General features: G+C 37.5%; 2 protein-coding genes across 4 annotated transcripts in view; one reads left to right on the top strand and one right to left on the bottom strand.

The window, feature by feature from the left end:
- LOC139951734 (probable G-protein coupled receptor 156) overlaps positions 1-9,614 on the bottom strand; it is a 44,066-nt gene extending 34,452 nt beyond the window's left edge. The window contains exon 1 of one of the 3 annotated variants that reach the window (XM_071950788.1): positions 9,483-9,614. The gene's annotated coding sequence lies outside the window, so the exon portion shown is untranslated. Of the gene's footprint in view, positions 1-4,526; positions 4,644-9,482 lie in introns of those variants that run through there. The other 2 variants (XM_071950789.1, XM_071950787.1) reach the window with 2 other exon arrangements.
- A 5,045-nt stretch (positions 9,615-14,659) lies between these two features.
- LOC139951404 (uncharacterized) lies at positions 14,660-16,790 on the top strand. Its single transcript, XM_071950286.1, has one exon. It carries the CDS (start codon positions 14,806-14,808, stop codon positions 15,607-15,609), a length of 804 nt encoding a protein of 267 aa, XP_071806387.1. The 5' UTR covers positions 14,660-14,805; the 3' UTR covers positions 15,610-16,790.
- The last annotated feature ends 1,337 nt before the right edge of the window (positions 16,791-18,127 follow it).

The following is an 18,127-nucleotide window of genomic DNA, read 5'->3' as shown; positions in this document are numbered from 1 at the left end:
ACTCAAGTTCTGTAATTAATACAGAATGTGGGTTCGAATCCTGGTTGGGTCAGTCGCGGCACTTCACTTGTGTCATGGGTATGGCACTTTATCATAATTGCTTTTTCCAAGCAGAAGTACAAATGGACTCTCTTAAAGACACTGGACACTATAATTGTCCAAGACCAGTCTTCTCACTTGGTGTGTCTCAACATATGCATAAAATAACAAACCTGTGAAAATTTGAGCTCAATTGGTCGGCGAAGTTGCGAGATAATAATGAAAGAAAAAAAAACACCCTTGTCACACCAAGTTGTGCTTTTAGATGGTTGATTTCGAGACCGCAAGTTCTAAATCTGAGGTCTCGAAATCAAATTCGTGGAAAATTACTTCTTTCTCGAAAACTACGTTACTTCAGAGGGAGCCGTTTCTCACATTGTTTATACTATCAACCTCTCCCCATTACTCGTTACCAAGTAAGGTTTTATGCTAATAATTCTTTTGAGTAATTACAAATAGTGTCCACTGCCTTTATAAGGAGTTTGTAAAAACAACTTAAGGCTCGTCCTAAGTTAGGTCGAGTAAACTAGTCTTAACTCTTTGCAAAATCTACCACTGAACACCATTGGTAATTGTTCAAGACCGTGTATTCTCACTTGGTGTACGCCAACATGTTCATCAAATAATAAATGTGTGAAACTTCGGACCCAAATGGTCACATCGAAGTTACAGGAGAAAAATGAAGGGAAAAAACCCACACTTGTTGTACAAATTTGTGTGCTTTCAAATGCCTGATAAAAGGTTTCCGGTCTGATTTGTCTTTTAATATTATTTGAGTGAGAAGTACCCTTGTTCAACATTACTTCAGAATAGATGGAGCTGTTTCTCACAATATTTTATTCTAACAGCTCTCCCCATTGCTCGTTACCAAGTTGTTATGCTAACATTGTTATTTTGAGTAATTATACCAAAAGTGTCCAGTGCTTTTAAATGAAGTTACCAAATAGTAGTCACAGTACTTGGAAATCACCTCCGAATCGAGTAAACTGCAATAGATTGTTTTCTCTCTAATTGTAAACGCGTCCAACCCTGTCATTAAGGTCATTGAACGGTCATTGACGCCAATGATATTTAGTTGTTACTATAGAGAGACAGTCAACACGCGTCAAGGGACAATAAGTGAATGGACCGTAACCGGAACACCTAGTATGCCTTTGGGGGCAGCGTTCTATTGTTGTAAATGTGAAAAGGAAAGAAACAGGAAACGTGCCAAAAAATAAAGGACTTTTTATTTCTTGACCACCCCTGGTGAATTTGAGATGAAAAACATCGGGAAGGGTTTGGATAAACCAATAATGGAAGCACTTCTGAAATAAGTCTTCTCTCGCGTTTTGTTCTGCTCGTAGTGAATTTGATTACAGACTTATTAAGGATACCTTTGGTGTTTGCCACCGTTTGATTGCTTGTAGATATACAAAACACCAAACGTGTAAACGTTTCATTTCGAAAGGGGGATGCGTTAATATCGCCGAACATTTTGAACGGTTATGTCCACGCTGGAGGAATAATCCGTAATTGGAATACAACATCTGAGGACCGTTTCATGCAGACGATTTTCTTGGAATGAAGTATTTTTGATTCCCTCTCTCTTAAACCACTTTTCTTTGAAGGGAATTGTTTCTCAAAATGTTCTGTAACAGTAGGCTTTACTGGCCACTATGTTTGGGACAAAAATGCAGAATTGCCTTAAGGGGAGGACATAAAGACACTGCATTGACACTATTGGTAATTGTCCAAGACCAGTCTTTTCACTTGGTGTATCTCAACATATACATAACATAACAAATCTGTGAAAGTTTAAACTCAACTGGTCATCGAAGTTGCAAGTTAACAATGAAAGAAAAACACCCTTGTCACACGAAGTTGTGTGCTTTCAGATGCTTGATTTCGAGACCTCATTAATCTAAATGTGAGGTCTCGAAATCAAATTCGTGGAAAATTACTTCTTTCTCGAAAACTACGTTACTTCAGAGGGAGCCGTTTCTCACAATGTTTTATACTATAAACCTCTCCCCATTACTAGTAATCAAGAAAGGTTTAATGCTAACAATTATTTTGAGTAATTACCAATAGTGTCCACTGCCTTTAAATCGCTTTTCTTTGAAGGGAATTGTTTCTCAAAATGCTCTGTAATAGTAAGCTTTACTGCCCATTAAGTTTGGGACCAAATGCAGAATTACCTTCAATGTGAGGACATTTAAAGGTTACATCGGATGAGCATTGACTGACATCTTTAAAAACCTCTTGACAATCCATCTATAAACCACTTTAATGTAATTTATATGTATAATATAGAAAACCGGTTTATCGAGAGAAAAAAGACAGATAAGAGATCTTTCGAGAAAGTATTAAAACATACGATACTAGTTCAATAACATTATAAACACTTAACAAATTATTACTCACTGAAACAGGTCTTTCTCAGGTCTATCTCACCAGAGTGCAAAATACAGTATCCTGTCCTTTTTCCGCGTTTTCCCCAATATCGTGTAACGGTCGACTACTAACTGTACCATTGAGAAAGGACCACGGATCTCTTATGCTGTATAACGTATATTGCAAAGTGTGGTGGTTACATATCACTTTACAATATGAACCAAAGCATAATGGTCACAGTGAAGTTGGTGTTTGTGTGCACAAAGTGCTGTCAAAAGAATTAATGCAAACTTTAATACATGGAACAGATTCGAATTAGACTGGCTCCACATAGAATTGAATATAATTCGCTGATGCTATAAGAGGGTACATTCCTTAAACCCACTAAACACAATCGAAGTGGGTGATGTTTGAAGTTTTGCGTGGTGTGGACAAAATAAGAAAATTATTACAGTAAACTTGTGGGTACAACCACTATAAAACTCTTTTCGGAGAAATGTTGGTAATAAGACCACATTGTAAGAGATGTTAAATTTGCATCGGGGATAAGGTATGCTAACTTTGGTTGTTTACCCATATACCTATGTGTGTGACTCACAATGGTTCGTCTCAGAACCAATTTTACTATAACTTTCGCGTGAACAAAATAACTATTGTTTGTCACCGAAGTTGTTTTGAAAATTCATTAACTCGTTTTTCGAATACAAAAAATGCTAATAATATTGTGAGTCTGGATATTGTTACCACCTCGGACGCCCTTTTGGTTTATTTGCTTTCCAAGTTTTCCCGTATTTATGTATTGTTTTGTTTACTACCTACATGTTCATATTGTATTTATTTTGATTTGAGTTAAAAAAAAATGGAAAAATAAGGAGGAAAACACAAGCCCTGGTTATATTATCAATCTGTGATGTATTATGTTTTTTGACAGTTCCTGCGTTTTTCAACCATTGGTTACCTCCTCTAACTGACCTTATGAACTACACTTCCAAAAAATATTATTAAATTATTCCACCATGAGTGTTACTGATGACAATTCCTTCTGGGCATTCACTTCCTTAAAGTTTTTTTTATGGGGACAATCATTTCAACTTTGTAACTGCAAAACATTTAATTTAAAGGCAGTGGACACTATTGAAAATTACTCAAAACAATTATTAGCATAAAACCTTACTTTGTAACGAGTTATGGGATAGGTTGATATTATAACATATTGTGAGAAATGGCTCCCTCTGAAGTGACGTAGTTTTCGAGAAAGAAGTAATTTTCCACGAATTTGATTTCGAGACCTCAGATTTAGAATTTGAGGTCTCGAAATCAAGCATCTGAAAGCACACAACTTCTCGTGAAAGGGTGTTTTTTTTTTCTTCATTTTTATCTCGCAGCTTCGACGACCAATTGAGCTCAAATTTTCACAGGTTTGTTATTTTATGCATATGTTGAGATACACCAAGTGAGAAGAATGGTCTTTGACAATAACCAATAGTGTCCAGTGTCTTTAAAGACAAAGTATACCATTTGATACCACTGGGTTGTGCTTGGAGTGATGGTCCGGCGATTATCGTTTAGTAGCTTTAAGAATAATCAAATGTAGCCTACAGTATAAGTATAACATGTGTGAGGCGGTAGCGTCTTTTTGCGGTAGCGTCTTTTTAGATTCTAAAAAACAACTGGAGCGGTTGTGTCTCTTCGCAGAATTAATAATCCATAACTGGAATACAAATTATGAGAAACAATTCTGATAGAATTTTGTCCGAGTTTGATATATTTTTAACCACTTTCTCTGTAATCCATATTCATTTGAAGGGAATCGTTTCTCAAAGTAATATCCATCAACAGCTGTGAGTGCTTCTACCAAGGCAGTTGTTATGGTCAATATTTTTTGTAATAAGTGTATGTCTAAAATCTAAATGTACAATGGCCTACGTATCTAAGTGTAGGACACAACTGTAAATGCCAAAACATACATGCATTGCATGACATGCTGGTTCATATAATATTGGTCATAAATCGGCACAAGTTTCCTCTCATAAATACACGATAAACATAATAAATTTATGACTAATTTTACGGCGAATTTCCTTACAAATAGCAAAAAAAATAAGCCTTACCTTTCAAAGCAACAGTTCAAACCGGCAAAGTTTATCCCCATGGAATGGTGTTCGTGCATATAACTAAAAAAGTAACAAGTACTTTATTATAATATCGCTTACACCCATCTCACAATTATATGGGAATTGTTCGTGCATGAGTGAGGCCTAGCCAAGCGTAATACATCGCAGCCTTTTCATGGGTTGTCAATGAGGGCCTAGGACTCTTGTGGAACAACCTATGAACAACCTTGTACGATGTTTTCTTTGGGCTCAATGCACCACCCCGTGAAAACATTGTCTATTTGAATTAGGTTTGACGCTATCTTATTGATGGTTTTTTAAGTATGTTACGCCAAGGGTTGGTTGTGGGAGATAAGGGTTGCGTGTCCCAGTTTCGAACGCCACTCGATAACTCCAACAAAAATAGGCCTACATTTACATTTATTTATAAATAAAAGATGAAAAGGTGAAATACAAGCATGATAAATTGTAGGCCTACATGACATGGTGTTTTGATACTTTCTGGTGCAGCCATCTTCATTTCCCCCATTGATAACAATGTAACCAAACCGAGGCTGGAAGAACAAACTAGTCTGGTTGCTATTTACAAAATGATTATTAGCATTCATCATTGTTATTCGATACAAGAAACATGACCAAGATGACGGTAGCGTGACAATTGGTCTATGATTGACTGTGCTATATATCTTTTCTATCTGTTTTTTCTTCTTCTTTTTTTCTTTTTCCTTTTCGTATAAGAGTAGTTCAAACTGTGTAAAATCGCTGAAGTGACGAGATACCTGGTAAAAATGATTGACAATTTCAAGTTGGTTTTGTCCCCCAAAAGAGTAGATACCACCCTAATTGTTTACAGACAAGCACAAGTGGGCCATATCAGCAGTTTTCGGTTGAGTTTATTTGCCCCAATCAGTCTCGCCGACAGGTAGAAATGTAACGGTTACAACGTCTGACATGTTCGTCATGAAGCCCCAAATAATTCAAATTCTGTATCTTATCACGATATAAATAACCAATCAATACAACCAACCAATCAATCAGTAGAAGTAGGTCATGACCTTTGACCCTGACCTCTGTATTGGGTTATCGAATCGCTGATGGACAAAGTATCAATCATGATACTAATATAATCTATCAATTGTAAGACACTCTGAGGTTCCTGTAGTAGAATGTTGTTGTGATAGCGGTACCATGGTTAAGTGTAACTGTCAAACTCACATACTTTTCTGTTGGCTTAGAGACTGCAATGGAGTGGCCCAGTTTCAAAGAGCTGCTTGGTCACAAAAAATTACATACACACAGACAGACACACACACAATCGTGTTTGACCATTTAGAGGACACCTAGATTGTACTTTATGTTGTTCCTGTATTGAAGCAATCTCTGTAAAATTGTACACAAACGACTAGTGAGGACCCATGAAAACAAAGAACCGACTAGTGAGGACCTATTGTCCCTATTGAAAAATATCCTCGGAGGGTAGGCCACACAAACCAACAGGCACACAAACACGATTCGGCTAATTACAAGAATATTACTAAACATTAACAGAAAAACACCCTAACACACAAACAAAAAAACAAACAAACAAACAAACAAACAAACAAACAAACAAACAAACAAACAAACAAACAAACAAACAAACAAACAAACAAACAAACAAACAAACAAACAAACAAACAAACAAACAAACAAACAAACAAACAAACAAACAAACAAACAAACAAACAAACAAACAAACAAACAAACAAACAAACAAACAAACAAACAAACAAACAAACAAACAAACAAACAAACAAACAAACAAACAAACAAACAAACAAACAAACAAACAAACAAACAAACAAACAAACAAACAAACAAACAAACAAACAAACAAACAAACAAACAAACAAACAAACAAACAAACAAACAAACAAACAAACAAACAAACAAACAAACAAACAAACAAACAAACAAACAAACAAACAAACAAACAAACAAACAAACAAACAAACAAACAAACAAACAAACAAACAAACAAACAAACAAACAAACAAACAAACAAACAAACAAACAAACAAACAAACAAACAAACACACAATCAAACAAACAAACAAACACACAAACACACAAACAACGAGATACAAAAAACTGATTGTTGTTTCCTATTTATTATGTCATGATCTGCTTTCTCTCTTTTATTTTATCTCTTGCCGTTTTATCGATATTTCTCTTGGAACTACCCACAATTGGACGTTTAATTCAATGTTGAACCCTACCCCAGTGCTCAACACCTATTGGAGCTCAGTTTATTGGATTTCTTGCCGTCACATACCACAAGACAATTACCCCAGACCAATCATGCGAGTATGCCTATGATCACCTGCACCCAATTCCATAATAAGGACAAATTGCTAAACAATTTCATGCTTAGCAGAAATGAGCAGGATACCAGTCATAAATTGTACATGTGACATGGTATTTTGGCTGGTAACCTTATTGTGGTAAGCATGTGCTCAGCTCTATGGAAATGGGTCCTGAAAAGAGTCCGTACAACAGGATCATCCAGCGGTAATTGGACTTACACCACGGGGAGATGTTGCTATTATCACGGCATGGACTTCCACAATGGAGCCGGTTAATCAGGGATTCCTCGGACTCTTGTAATTGATCTTTATTCCATTGGGGGAAAAAAGCCATCCTCGCCATCATGTTATGTTGTACCATGATTGTACACACACAAAGACAGGATTATGCTTGTAACTGGGTAATTGTAAACTCAGGCGAACACACACGATTTAGAGCGAACAATTATTTTTGATATGCTCTAACGGCCATGTTTCATACATGATGTGATTTGCAATAAACACGAAGTGAATTTCTTGTATCACAGAAAAAAGTGTCTTAAGTCCCTTTCACACGACAGCAATTTAGCAAGGGTCCCTTGTAAAGTTTCGACATGGTTACACATGTTTGTACCACGTGTGAAAAATGTAACTCGTGTGTGAAAGGAGAACAATTTGCGTGCTATCCAAGGTCTCTTGTAAAATCTTGTCAAACAATTGCTACATTTTAAAACCATCCCTAAATTAAGCAAGGGACAACTGTTAATTGCTGTCGTGTGAAGAGTACGTTAAGCATTCATTGAGAATTTGTGAAAATACCAAACAGGGTTAACGTTGTATTATAGGGCATTAGTGATGTATGATGAAACAATAACCAATACATAGTATAAAACAAAGATTGTAGCTGATGTCCATACTGAGCACACCTTGTAACGCTGTTCTGTTGTCATGGCGTTCCAAATTAACCCTGGCTATCTCACTCGGACCTAACAAGGACTGTGTATTACTTGAAACTAAAACTATTTACAATACACATATACCAAATACATATGTATACACAGTTTACAAACGGAACTTCAGCCTTCTACCTGAGGAACATAGCATCCCAAAACGAAATGTGCTTTGATTTCAATCGAATGTAGAGAGAGACAGGGTCTGTTGAAATAAAATGAGGTTACTGGCTTTTAAAGCCATTGGACACTTTCGGTACAGAAAAAAAAAAAAAAAAAAAAAAAAAACTCACAGATTTACCAATAACTTACCGGGTTTACAGAAGGTAATGGTGAAAGACTTCTCTTGAAATATTATTCCATGAAATGCTTTACTTTTCGAGAAAACGTTAAAACGATATCGATTCTCGTCAGCGAGAATTACGGATTTATTTTAAACACATGTCATGACACGGCGAAGCGTGCAGAAACAAGGGTGGGGTTTTCCGTTATTTTCTCCCGAAACCGATGACCGATTGAGCCTAAATTTTCACTGGTTTGTTATTTTATATATAAGTTGTGATACACGAAGTGTAGGACTTGGACAATTCTGTTTACCGAAAGTGTCCAATGGCTTTAAACAATATTATTCTTAACTCAGATATTGACCCAAACATTTTCGTCGCAGATGTTTTTCCAACCCTAATGTTTGCTCCGCTTCAATAAATCAGAGCTGCTTTTTTAAAACAACATTTTCCAAAGCTGTTGGGCCTCGAGGTCTACATCGCGATGGGGACGATGCGCCACATGGCACGGCCGAACGTGTCGTGTCTTCCCGCTATTAAATTAAGTTTGTGGACTTTCCGGAACGAGTTAACTCTACATGAAATAACACACTCCCTTGGCTAATACGGCTGATTTTGTTCTCCAAGTGGGACCTTTAAATCTAATTTTCGATTGAATCAGAACTATGCTTATTATTTGTGTTTGTTTGTATAGCTTCAAATTAATTATCGTAGGCCTATATGCAACGACGCAATATTTTGCTTAAAAAAATAGGTTAAAGTAACCACCCCTTTAACAGCAATTCCCTATTGCGTTCCGAATGCTCCTAAATATGATCGGACGAAAGCCGACTTGCCACGATGGACAATGTTTATAAAGGAACCAGTTTACAAGCAGTTGATTCAAGAAGGAATATGATGGCTGATTTGACCTATAAAGCTTAATTAGCTTTAGAGTAATCTTGACGTTTGAAAAACAAACTTTAAGACAAACACGCAAAATAAATATTGCAAAGCTGTTTTCCTATTATACGCAAACCACCACCAAGCATAAAGAACCAACCCTTACGGTTAGTGCAGTAGAACTACCGTCGAATTTACCAAACTCTTCCAAACTTAGGATTAATCTTAAAACTTAGGACGAGTTAAATTTCGTATCCATAGACGTTAGGACGCATTGAACCCTACCTAAGTTTGGACGAGTTACTCGTTCTAACTTGAGATAAGATTAATCTTTAGCGTGTCGTGAAATCGGCTGCTGACGTATCTGCTTAATGACAAACATTTTGTGAGATTTGCGGTAGCGCCATGTGTAAATCTCTTGTAAGAGTGTTGTTTCTAGAACCTGTACTTGACAACTGAACTTGTCGATCTGTGGATCCCTATTATAGAAGAATGAAGTAAAAATGTTCTTACCAAAATGTAGAAATACAGATGTGTATGCCTTTACTCTTGTAGTTACTTTCCTTCACACGACACCCATGGGATCACTAAGAATGAAGCCCCGTAAAATCCCAATACTCAACGGTTCAGATTTGCAGACTACGCTGGCCAACTCCACTGTTTACTGACTACTGTTTGCTGACGACTGTTCGCTGACGACTGTTCGCTGACTACGGTTCTCACCCTTATGTTGATGGGACTGCGGAAGCTGATAATAACCTCCCTGTTCAGCCTCGTACACTACCTTGATTTTAACTGTTTAGCCCACAATCCACCAATAATCAATGTACAATCAGAGGAGCCGCAACGAGCAGAACATAAGAGAAACAAACATTTGTTTGTGATTCGTTCACTACGACACGTGACCAGTACTCGAGTTACTACGAATGCTCCCGTCATGCTACATGGGATGACGTCACTGAAATCAAAATAAGCGCCACGCGATCAAGAGCAAAGTCCGTTAGATATTTAGGAGCATGGCTTCACAGTATATGGACAAAGGATTGATGTTAAACCTTGAAGTTATGTGGACACAAGATGGTACGTACCCGTGAGCGAGACACGCCGGGTGTAAGCTGGCCGAAGACCCATGGCACAGTCACTTGAATAGCGGGTCAGTTTGTTTGAACCCGTTGATCAGTTGTGTCTCTTATAGAGTTCACATACGCAATGTTAGAAATAGCTTATCAATTTCTTACAAGTCATCTCTGGAAGTTGAATTCGAAATAAACTTTTTTCCAATTTAAAGAGGATGTAATAAGTAGCATTTTAAGTTTTTAAAGGTGTAAAATGAAAAAGTAGGCCCGACAAATAAACACACACAGTACAAACTTGCGGGTACAACCCTAGATCTTTTTTTTTTTTTTTTTTATCTGAAAAGAGCCGGTGTTGTCTCGACATTTTGAACTGGCTGCTATAGTCTTCAGGTTGTACCCAACAATTTTACAATTAATTCAGTTACTTCTTAAAGGAACACGTTGCCTTGGATCGGACGAGTTGGTCAAAACAAAAGCGTTTTTAACCGTTTTTAATATAATGCATATGGTTGGAAAGATATTTTAAAAGTAGCATACAATGATCCACACAAGTTTTCCTCGAAATTTCGTGGTTTTCCTTCTACTGTGCGAACTAACATGGTCAGCCATTTATGGGAGTCAAAATTTTGACCCCCATAAATGGCCGACGTGTTAGTCGACGAGGTAAAAGGAAAACCACGCAATTTCGAGGCATGTTTGTGTGGATCATTGTATTCTACTTTTACAACAGCTTTCTACCCATATGCATTTTATAAAAAACGGTTACAAACGCTTTTCAAAGACCAACTCGACCGATCCAAGGCAACGTGTTCCTTTAACAAGAGTATGGTTCCAATAGCTTTGGATCATCATACTGTGTGTGCTACTGCGTGGCATCAACTTGAACCACAGTGTTTACAGTTCCAAATAGCCACACGTTTCATTTTGTCATTCTGTAATTGTTTATTTAAACTGTTTTTAGTTGGTTGCTCTCAAGCGATAGCAAGTATCCCTCACCCACGACTCAAAGTGGTTGCGTTTCATTGGATTACGATTCTTCCACCTAGACCGCTTTCTCCCAATCTTCTTGACTGCACTTTATTGTCAATTCACCAAAGGAGCTTTCTTAATTGATGTTATTTCAAGCACCAAGGATACTCGCAGTAATCCCCCATGATATGTCATGTACACTGGTGGTATCTAGCTAGGCAAGCGAGAAGCTGCGTAGCCTCAGGTAAAAACAACATGGCGGACAATAGAGTGACGTAAGATGGTGAGTCTCCAGCTCAACGCGCTGAGCAGCCCCTTTGTGGATGCTTAATGTGTCACATGTAAGTTACCCAAGGGGAAAATAACGGTGGTGTACAACCCGAGGATGAAAGAAGGGAACCAATCGACAATAGTAAACACCAGATGAGGTTTTGGCTGGTAACCCCGGCCCATTCCCCTTCCTAATTTCCTAAATTGTGGCCGGGGGGGGGGGGGGGCATGCCTATAGACATTTCTTTTTGCAACGTCACAGCCCAAGTTTTTGACAACCCAGATTGGAAAACTATGGAAAGCCTTAAGTGCAAATCAAGAAAAGAGCGCTAATTTTGGTTACAATGCAACCAAATTTGTTGATTTTGTTTAAAACAAAACAACTAATTATGAAAGGTATTTTATTTATTTGAAAGTTTGTAGAATATGTTGAATTTTGTTAAAATGTCTGTTTTTACGATTTAGGGTTTTACTAACATTCGGCCGAACATGCCAACCAAGGCGGTTTGTTATCAACAAAAGAAAGGTCTCTTTCCTATTCACTGAGTTGGCGGTAGTTTTTCGCACTACGGTTGGGAGTCGTCAAAAAGGTGACAAAAGGGGGCGCCCCACCTGTAAGTGGCAGTACAATCATATAGACCTTTATAGCAAATAACTCGGTACGTGCGCTTCAGTATAGTGTAGACGTTGAATGAGGTGCATGCTGGTCCATCTAGCGCTCAAGTTTGAGCCTTTGCATTTATGGTATTCAATACTTTTCCTACCTGGGTTGGCAAAAACTCGGTTTATGACGTTGCAAAAAGCTCTATAAGTAGCCCCTGCAGCCAATGACGTCACCGTAGTCGGGTGCCCTCGTTGAAGTCAAAACTGAGGCTGGGTGCGTATAGCTGTGAATTCCCACTGTCCATTTGAATGTGTAAAAATGAAATAATTTGTGCATAAATTTTTATTGAGTGTTCTTTTTTTGCAAGTTTTTACAGTGAGTCAATGTTTTGCAACCGCAATCTGTATACCACTTCCCCCCAAACCTTATACTCTGTATTTACAAATAATTAACTGAAGTTTCGAATAGTAGGTCAGTTAAAGAAACATTACAGAATTGGTTTTTTTTTTTTGCTAACAAAACAGTTGCTGTCAGTGGAAGCCTTTTATGTGATCCATCATACACACGTACATAAACTGACAAAGCTGTAGAAGTTTGAGATCGATCGGCCATCTGGGTCACGAGAGAATAGTGAAAAACCGATTAAAATTTTTGCATTGCATCGATAATGAATAAAACGCTCACTGAGCGATAAACTCCAAACGCGAAGTTTGATTATTTATTTCTCATCAAATATGAAATTTCAGACAGAAATATTTCAAGGAATGGTTTAAACTATTATCATCATTAGACCGTGTAAGTTTTATGTAAATCTGTGATCTTCACGATTTTTGTTTCTTACCAATTCTGTAACGTTCTTTTAAATACTTTGTTTAATGACGAGCAATAATATTATTCATTTTGGTTTTTACCCAAATACACAGACGTGTGTTAGCACTGTTTACTCAGTACTTGTGAAAAAAATCACTCGGTGGGAATCGAACCCAAGACCTTTGCAATTCTAGAGCAGTGTCATACCAACTAGACAACCGAGATTGCCCGGTAGCCAGAGGCAGTGATGGGCAAATAGTTTAATGAAAACTTCGTTAAAGAGTCCCACGAAAAAAAGCCAGAGTCAGTTTGTCAAAGTACTGGATTTGTAAGACCGAGATTTATTTATTTATTTATTTATTTACTTAAATATCTTAATATCTTTATACAGGATACGAAAAACAGCACAACAGCTGTATTACAGTATGCTCCTGTGAAATAAAAACAAAAAAGGAAAAGGGAAAACATTACGTTAAAAAAAAATACATTTACTGTCTTAAAGATGCTATGTCAGATTTTTGGCCGATGTGACCTACAAATTTTGATTTAAAATTCAATAGGTATTTTGATGGGGGTCGAGAAAGTTACAAGCTTTCATTTTAGCCATTGCTCGAAGAAGTCCGCCAATTTTTAGTAGCAGTAAAATAAAGTGCTCAAAATTAGTTTTTGTCGAGATCCCGACAATATATCACGTGATCAATTCTTATGTGTTCTCTAAGAAACGTTTTAAACTGTTGTCATGGTTCCTGACCATTAAAAGTAAAAGTTAAACTTGTTTTCGTTAGAGTGGGTGATACTCTTTGAAATACCATTCACTAAAAAAAACAATTTTTTTTTTATGTTTGGGGCCAAAAATCTGACATAGCATCTTTAACTACGTCATCCTGGTCGATGATGAAGAAAACCAACCGAGATGAGAAAGATCTCAAATAGTAAACCACATTAGAAAAGACTTTGGATGAAAAATAGCAAATAATATAGAATTATGAGAGTCTGCTGCCAAAGCACGCGAGCTAAGATGAGGAAATGCGAGAGTCAAGATCGGTACACGAGCAACAAGCAACAACAGCAATTAGGCAGACGTAAACCAAATAAAAAAAATTAAAAAAATAAATAAAAAAAACATCCCAAAACGTCCATTTAATAACAGCGAAGAGCTGTATATTGTAATCATTCTTCTGCAAGAAGTATGATTTATTTACCAATGTTCAATTTTATTCATGTTTGAATAATGATTTGTCGTTCGATCTATCGAACAGTAACAACTCGCCGTGTAGTTGATGTTCATGGCCGAATCTGAATTTAATTGTTTTCTTTTAAACAAAAACAACTCAACTTAAATTTAGTACTAAAAACTAAGAAACTGTGTGTAAATAAATCATGCAACTGTCAAATAAATATTGGCCTAGAAGTTATTACTCCCCCCCCCCCCCAAAAAAAAGGGAAAAAAAAAAAAAAAAAAAAAAAAACATGGCAAGTGCACTAGATCTTTGTTGCTTGTACACCCATTTCAAATTAATTTGTAACCCTAAATAAACAATTAAGTCTGCATCTAGATAATCCACAATGCTTAATGAGTATTCACCTTCAATCTCTATTTTTTGTTTGTTGCTACATTAACTGAAAACGGGTAATTGCACCAAAAAGGTAAAGCATTCCAACTTTTGATAATATTTTTTACAGATTTTTGTCTTTATTATCACTTTTTCTTCAGTGTTCAAAACTATTAAAACTACGATAGATAGTGGGAAACGGTCGTCAAAATTTCATTTTGTGAACAAAAACATTACATTTTACACTAGAAAGTGAAATATTTACCCTAAAAGTAAAGTCACAAACACAATATTCCAACAGTGATCCATTTTGAAGCCCGGCTCATGAATTATTCATGAGTTGTTTCCAGGGCGTCCGTAATGAGTATATATAGCGCGGGATGACGTCAGGGTTTTGAATCAATGTAGAAAACCTGCGTGGTGTGACCGTATGAGATTGCATCACAACACAAAGCAGCTGCAGAACAATAATACCATCAAACTGAACTCTCTTTTGCTCTCTCAAAGCAACGGGCTGTGTTACTGTGATACTTTCTTGAGGTTGGAACATCAAAATGGCTGACTCTACTGTATTTGAGAATGGTGGTGCTGATGAAGATACAGGGAAGAGGGTCCGGTCTGTGGCGACTCATCCAAAAACTATCGACATGCTTATGGAGGCCTTACGAGACAGCGACATCAACCCACGGAAGGGTACAAGTGTCATGTCTGTGAAGAAATGGATAGGTGCCAATTATCCGGAAGCTAAACTAGGGGTACACCTCAAGAATGCATTCACGAAGGCACTTGCAACGGGTGCTATCGAAAGACCGAAGGACCAGGCAGACGTGACAGCGGTTCTCGTGGGACGATACAGGCTTGGCAAACCGCCTAAACCTGCTGCTAAGGTACGCGCCAAGAAGGAGGCGGCTGGGGCGAAGGCTAAGAAAACAGCGAAGGAGAAAGTGGCCGAGATTAAACGCGGACGGTCGGCATCACCGAAGGCTAGCGCCAAGAAACCATTCCCCCGGGCCCGGGCTCGGTCGGTGAGTGCAACCCCAAAGGTCAGCCGGTCGAAGAGGGTCCGGAGTCGGCTAAGCAAGTCTCACTCTCCACTCCGTACACCTATGAAGGTCATGAAGCCGAAGACAAAGACTGTAGCCGGGAAGAAAAAGACAGCCACTTCCCCAGCAGCGAAGAAAGCTGCCGCAGCCAAACCAACAAAGAAATCAGCTGCTAAGTCATCTGTCTCTACTTCGCCTGTTCCCAAACCGGCTACAAAGACCACTAAGAAAACAGCCAAGGCACCAGCAAAAGCTACTAAGACAACGAAAGCTGGCAAGGCAGCAGGCAAAGACGCAGCTAGCAAGAAAAAGTAACTCTTTCATTTGTATGAACTTTGTGTAAAATCTAGCTTTATTTGAAGCAGTTTGAAATTATCTATTTATTTGTTTTTCGCGTAATTAATATCCATGTTAACTTTCGTCTGTTTATTCAAATTATTAAAAATAAATAAAAATTCAAGTGTTTTTCTGTGTTTGTATATATTACAATTGGGTTTATAATAATACCTATAGGGTCTTCAACTTTGGTTACAAATGTTTATTTAAATTACAAAACATTATTTAAATTAACTGCATTTTCTGTGTTTGTTGATAATTGTTACAGTTGAGTTTACAATAATAGTAATTCAAACAGGGCCTACACAACTTGCACTTGTAGAAACAATTAATTGTAAAGCAAAAACACTCTGGAAATTCCTGGGTCACAAGTAAACTATTAATATAACTCACTGGTGGGGCCTGACTCGTTACCGGGTCTAGCTGGGTACACAAAAAGAAGCAGAGAAAAACAAGTAAATGTTGACTTGTGTTTTCATGGGATCCATGTTTTGTTCGATTTAAACTCGACCCTGTGATTTTTAGAGTGCAGTATGCTTTGATTTTTAGAGTGCAGTATACCTTTATTTCAGACGGCTGTTTTCAAGTTATTATTTATTTATTTTAGACGGCTGTTATATGTAAAGGGATGCGGGGGAAGGGGGACAAGTCACTTTTGATGTAAATTTTGTTAAAGCCTTCAGGTATTTTTTAACGCAGCCTAATTTTTGTTTTCCACAAACATTTGCCTGTATACTATTTTTATTTATCTATTTATTTTATCAAAAGAAAAACGTTAAAAAACGCCTGATCGTGTGAGACATCGTAACATAGAATAAAACAGTTTTTAGACGTTGGGTTGGACATTGACTCGTTAATTACATGGCATTTTCAGCATTTATTCACAAGCTTTCTTTAATTGCTTTACTTTAAAATCACCGAGCTTAGTAACAAACAAATCCACAGCTGAGTTCAGATTTTTCTAATCCATCTCGCTTGATTATAGTAAATGCTTTCGTTAGACATTTAGAGTGTATGTGTATGTGTGCACATTGTACGTTGTAAATAATATAATCGCAGTGTGCATAATTTGTGACGTCATTATGTTAATCATCTACATGTACTATTATTGAAAAACGTGATTAAAATAAAATTTGAAAAAAAATAGCAATGATTGTTGGCACTCAGTATTTTGTCATTTCTGCAGCTTTATTGTTAAAAAGTTAAATACATTTTGTTATGGAAGTGAGATATAACGATCCTTGTAAATATACCTCAACATAGTGTGGTGTTCCGTTTACTTGTTGGAACCAACACGGTCCGCCATTTTAAACCACAATATGGCGGACCGTTTAGCTCACGAAGTAAAGAGAAAACATCACAATTTGGTATTGCAAATAGTAATTAATAAACCAAGTGACATTCAAAGTAATGTTTCAATATTAATCTGAACATAACCCAAAATATAAACATTCAAACATACCAAATTGTTGTTCACAGTTTCAGTTAAAGACACTGGACACTATTGGTATAAATTACTCAAAATAATTGCAAGAATTCGATTTTGAGGTTCCGGAATCGTCTGAAAGCATCTGGAAGCACACAACTTCGTGTGTCAAGGGTGTTTTTTTCTTCCGGTATTATCTCGTAACTTCAACGACCAATTGAGTTCAAAATTTCACAGTTTTTTGTTATGCATAAAAATGTTGAGATACACCAAGTGAGAAGATTGGTCTTTGATAACTACCAATAGTGTCCAGTTGTCCTTAACATACCCTTGGGGGGGGGGGGGCGTGTGCATCCGGTAAAGTCTTTATGAGTCTTCACTACGCCATGTTCTGGGTCTGTGTACAAAATACATGATTCTAAAAATGTAAATGATTTGCTCAAAAACACAGCCCTTCTATCGGACATTCTGTCCCTGGGACCCCCCCCCCCCCCCATTGGAAATAAACGTGGGCGGAAAGAAATTGATTCAAAAGAGGGCGCTATTACTATTAGAAGAAATTTATACACATCTCGCCGCATTGAGGGGTGCACCCCAACATAAATTCCGAGAGCATACAGTGCAAAATGCCGAATATTAAAAATATACACTAAAAATACTTAAATGTCTCACAGCTTTTTACAGTAAAGACAAATTATTAATTGACTCTCGAACTGTAATCCTCTGCTTAATTTATTACGGGGAGTCTCAGACCGCGTTCACACTTGATCCTGCAAGGAGGATCAAAGGAGGATCTGAATTCGAAAGGGCGATCAAAGGGGGGTTGGGGTCACCGGCTAGTGTGAACGCGATCAGGATCAGGGTCAGATCAGTTTAAAAGAGGGCGTCATCAGAAGAAAATTGTACACAGCTCGCTGTGTTTGGGGTGGTGTGTATGTGTGGGGGTTGGGGGGGGGTGGGGGGGGGGATAATATCCTACCACACCGGTTCAAAGTAACTCGTGACCACCTTTAGCACCCAATCCGTAAAGTCCGGTTGAAGTTGAACCGGATGCCGTGATGTGCATGATTT

Source organism: Asterias amurensis, chromosome 19 (assembly GCF_032118995.1).
Source record: "Asterias amurensis chromosome 19, ASM3211899v1".
NCBI lineage: Eukaryota > Metazoa > Echinodermata > Asteroidea > Forcipulatida > Asteriidae > Asterias > Asterias amurensis.
Note: the sequence above shows the minus strand (reverse complement) of the source record. Positions and strands in the feature narration are given on the sequence as shown.

Coding starts and splice junctions, on each gene's coding strand:
- LOC139951404 (XM_071950286.1), top strand. CDS start 14,806: ATGGCTGACTCTACTGTATTTGAGAATGGTGGTGCTGATGAAGATACA.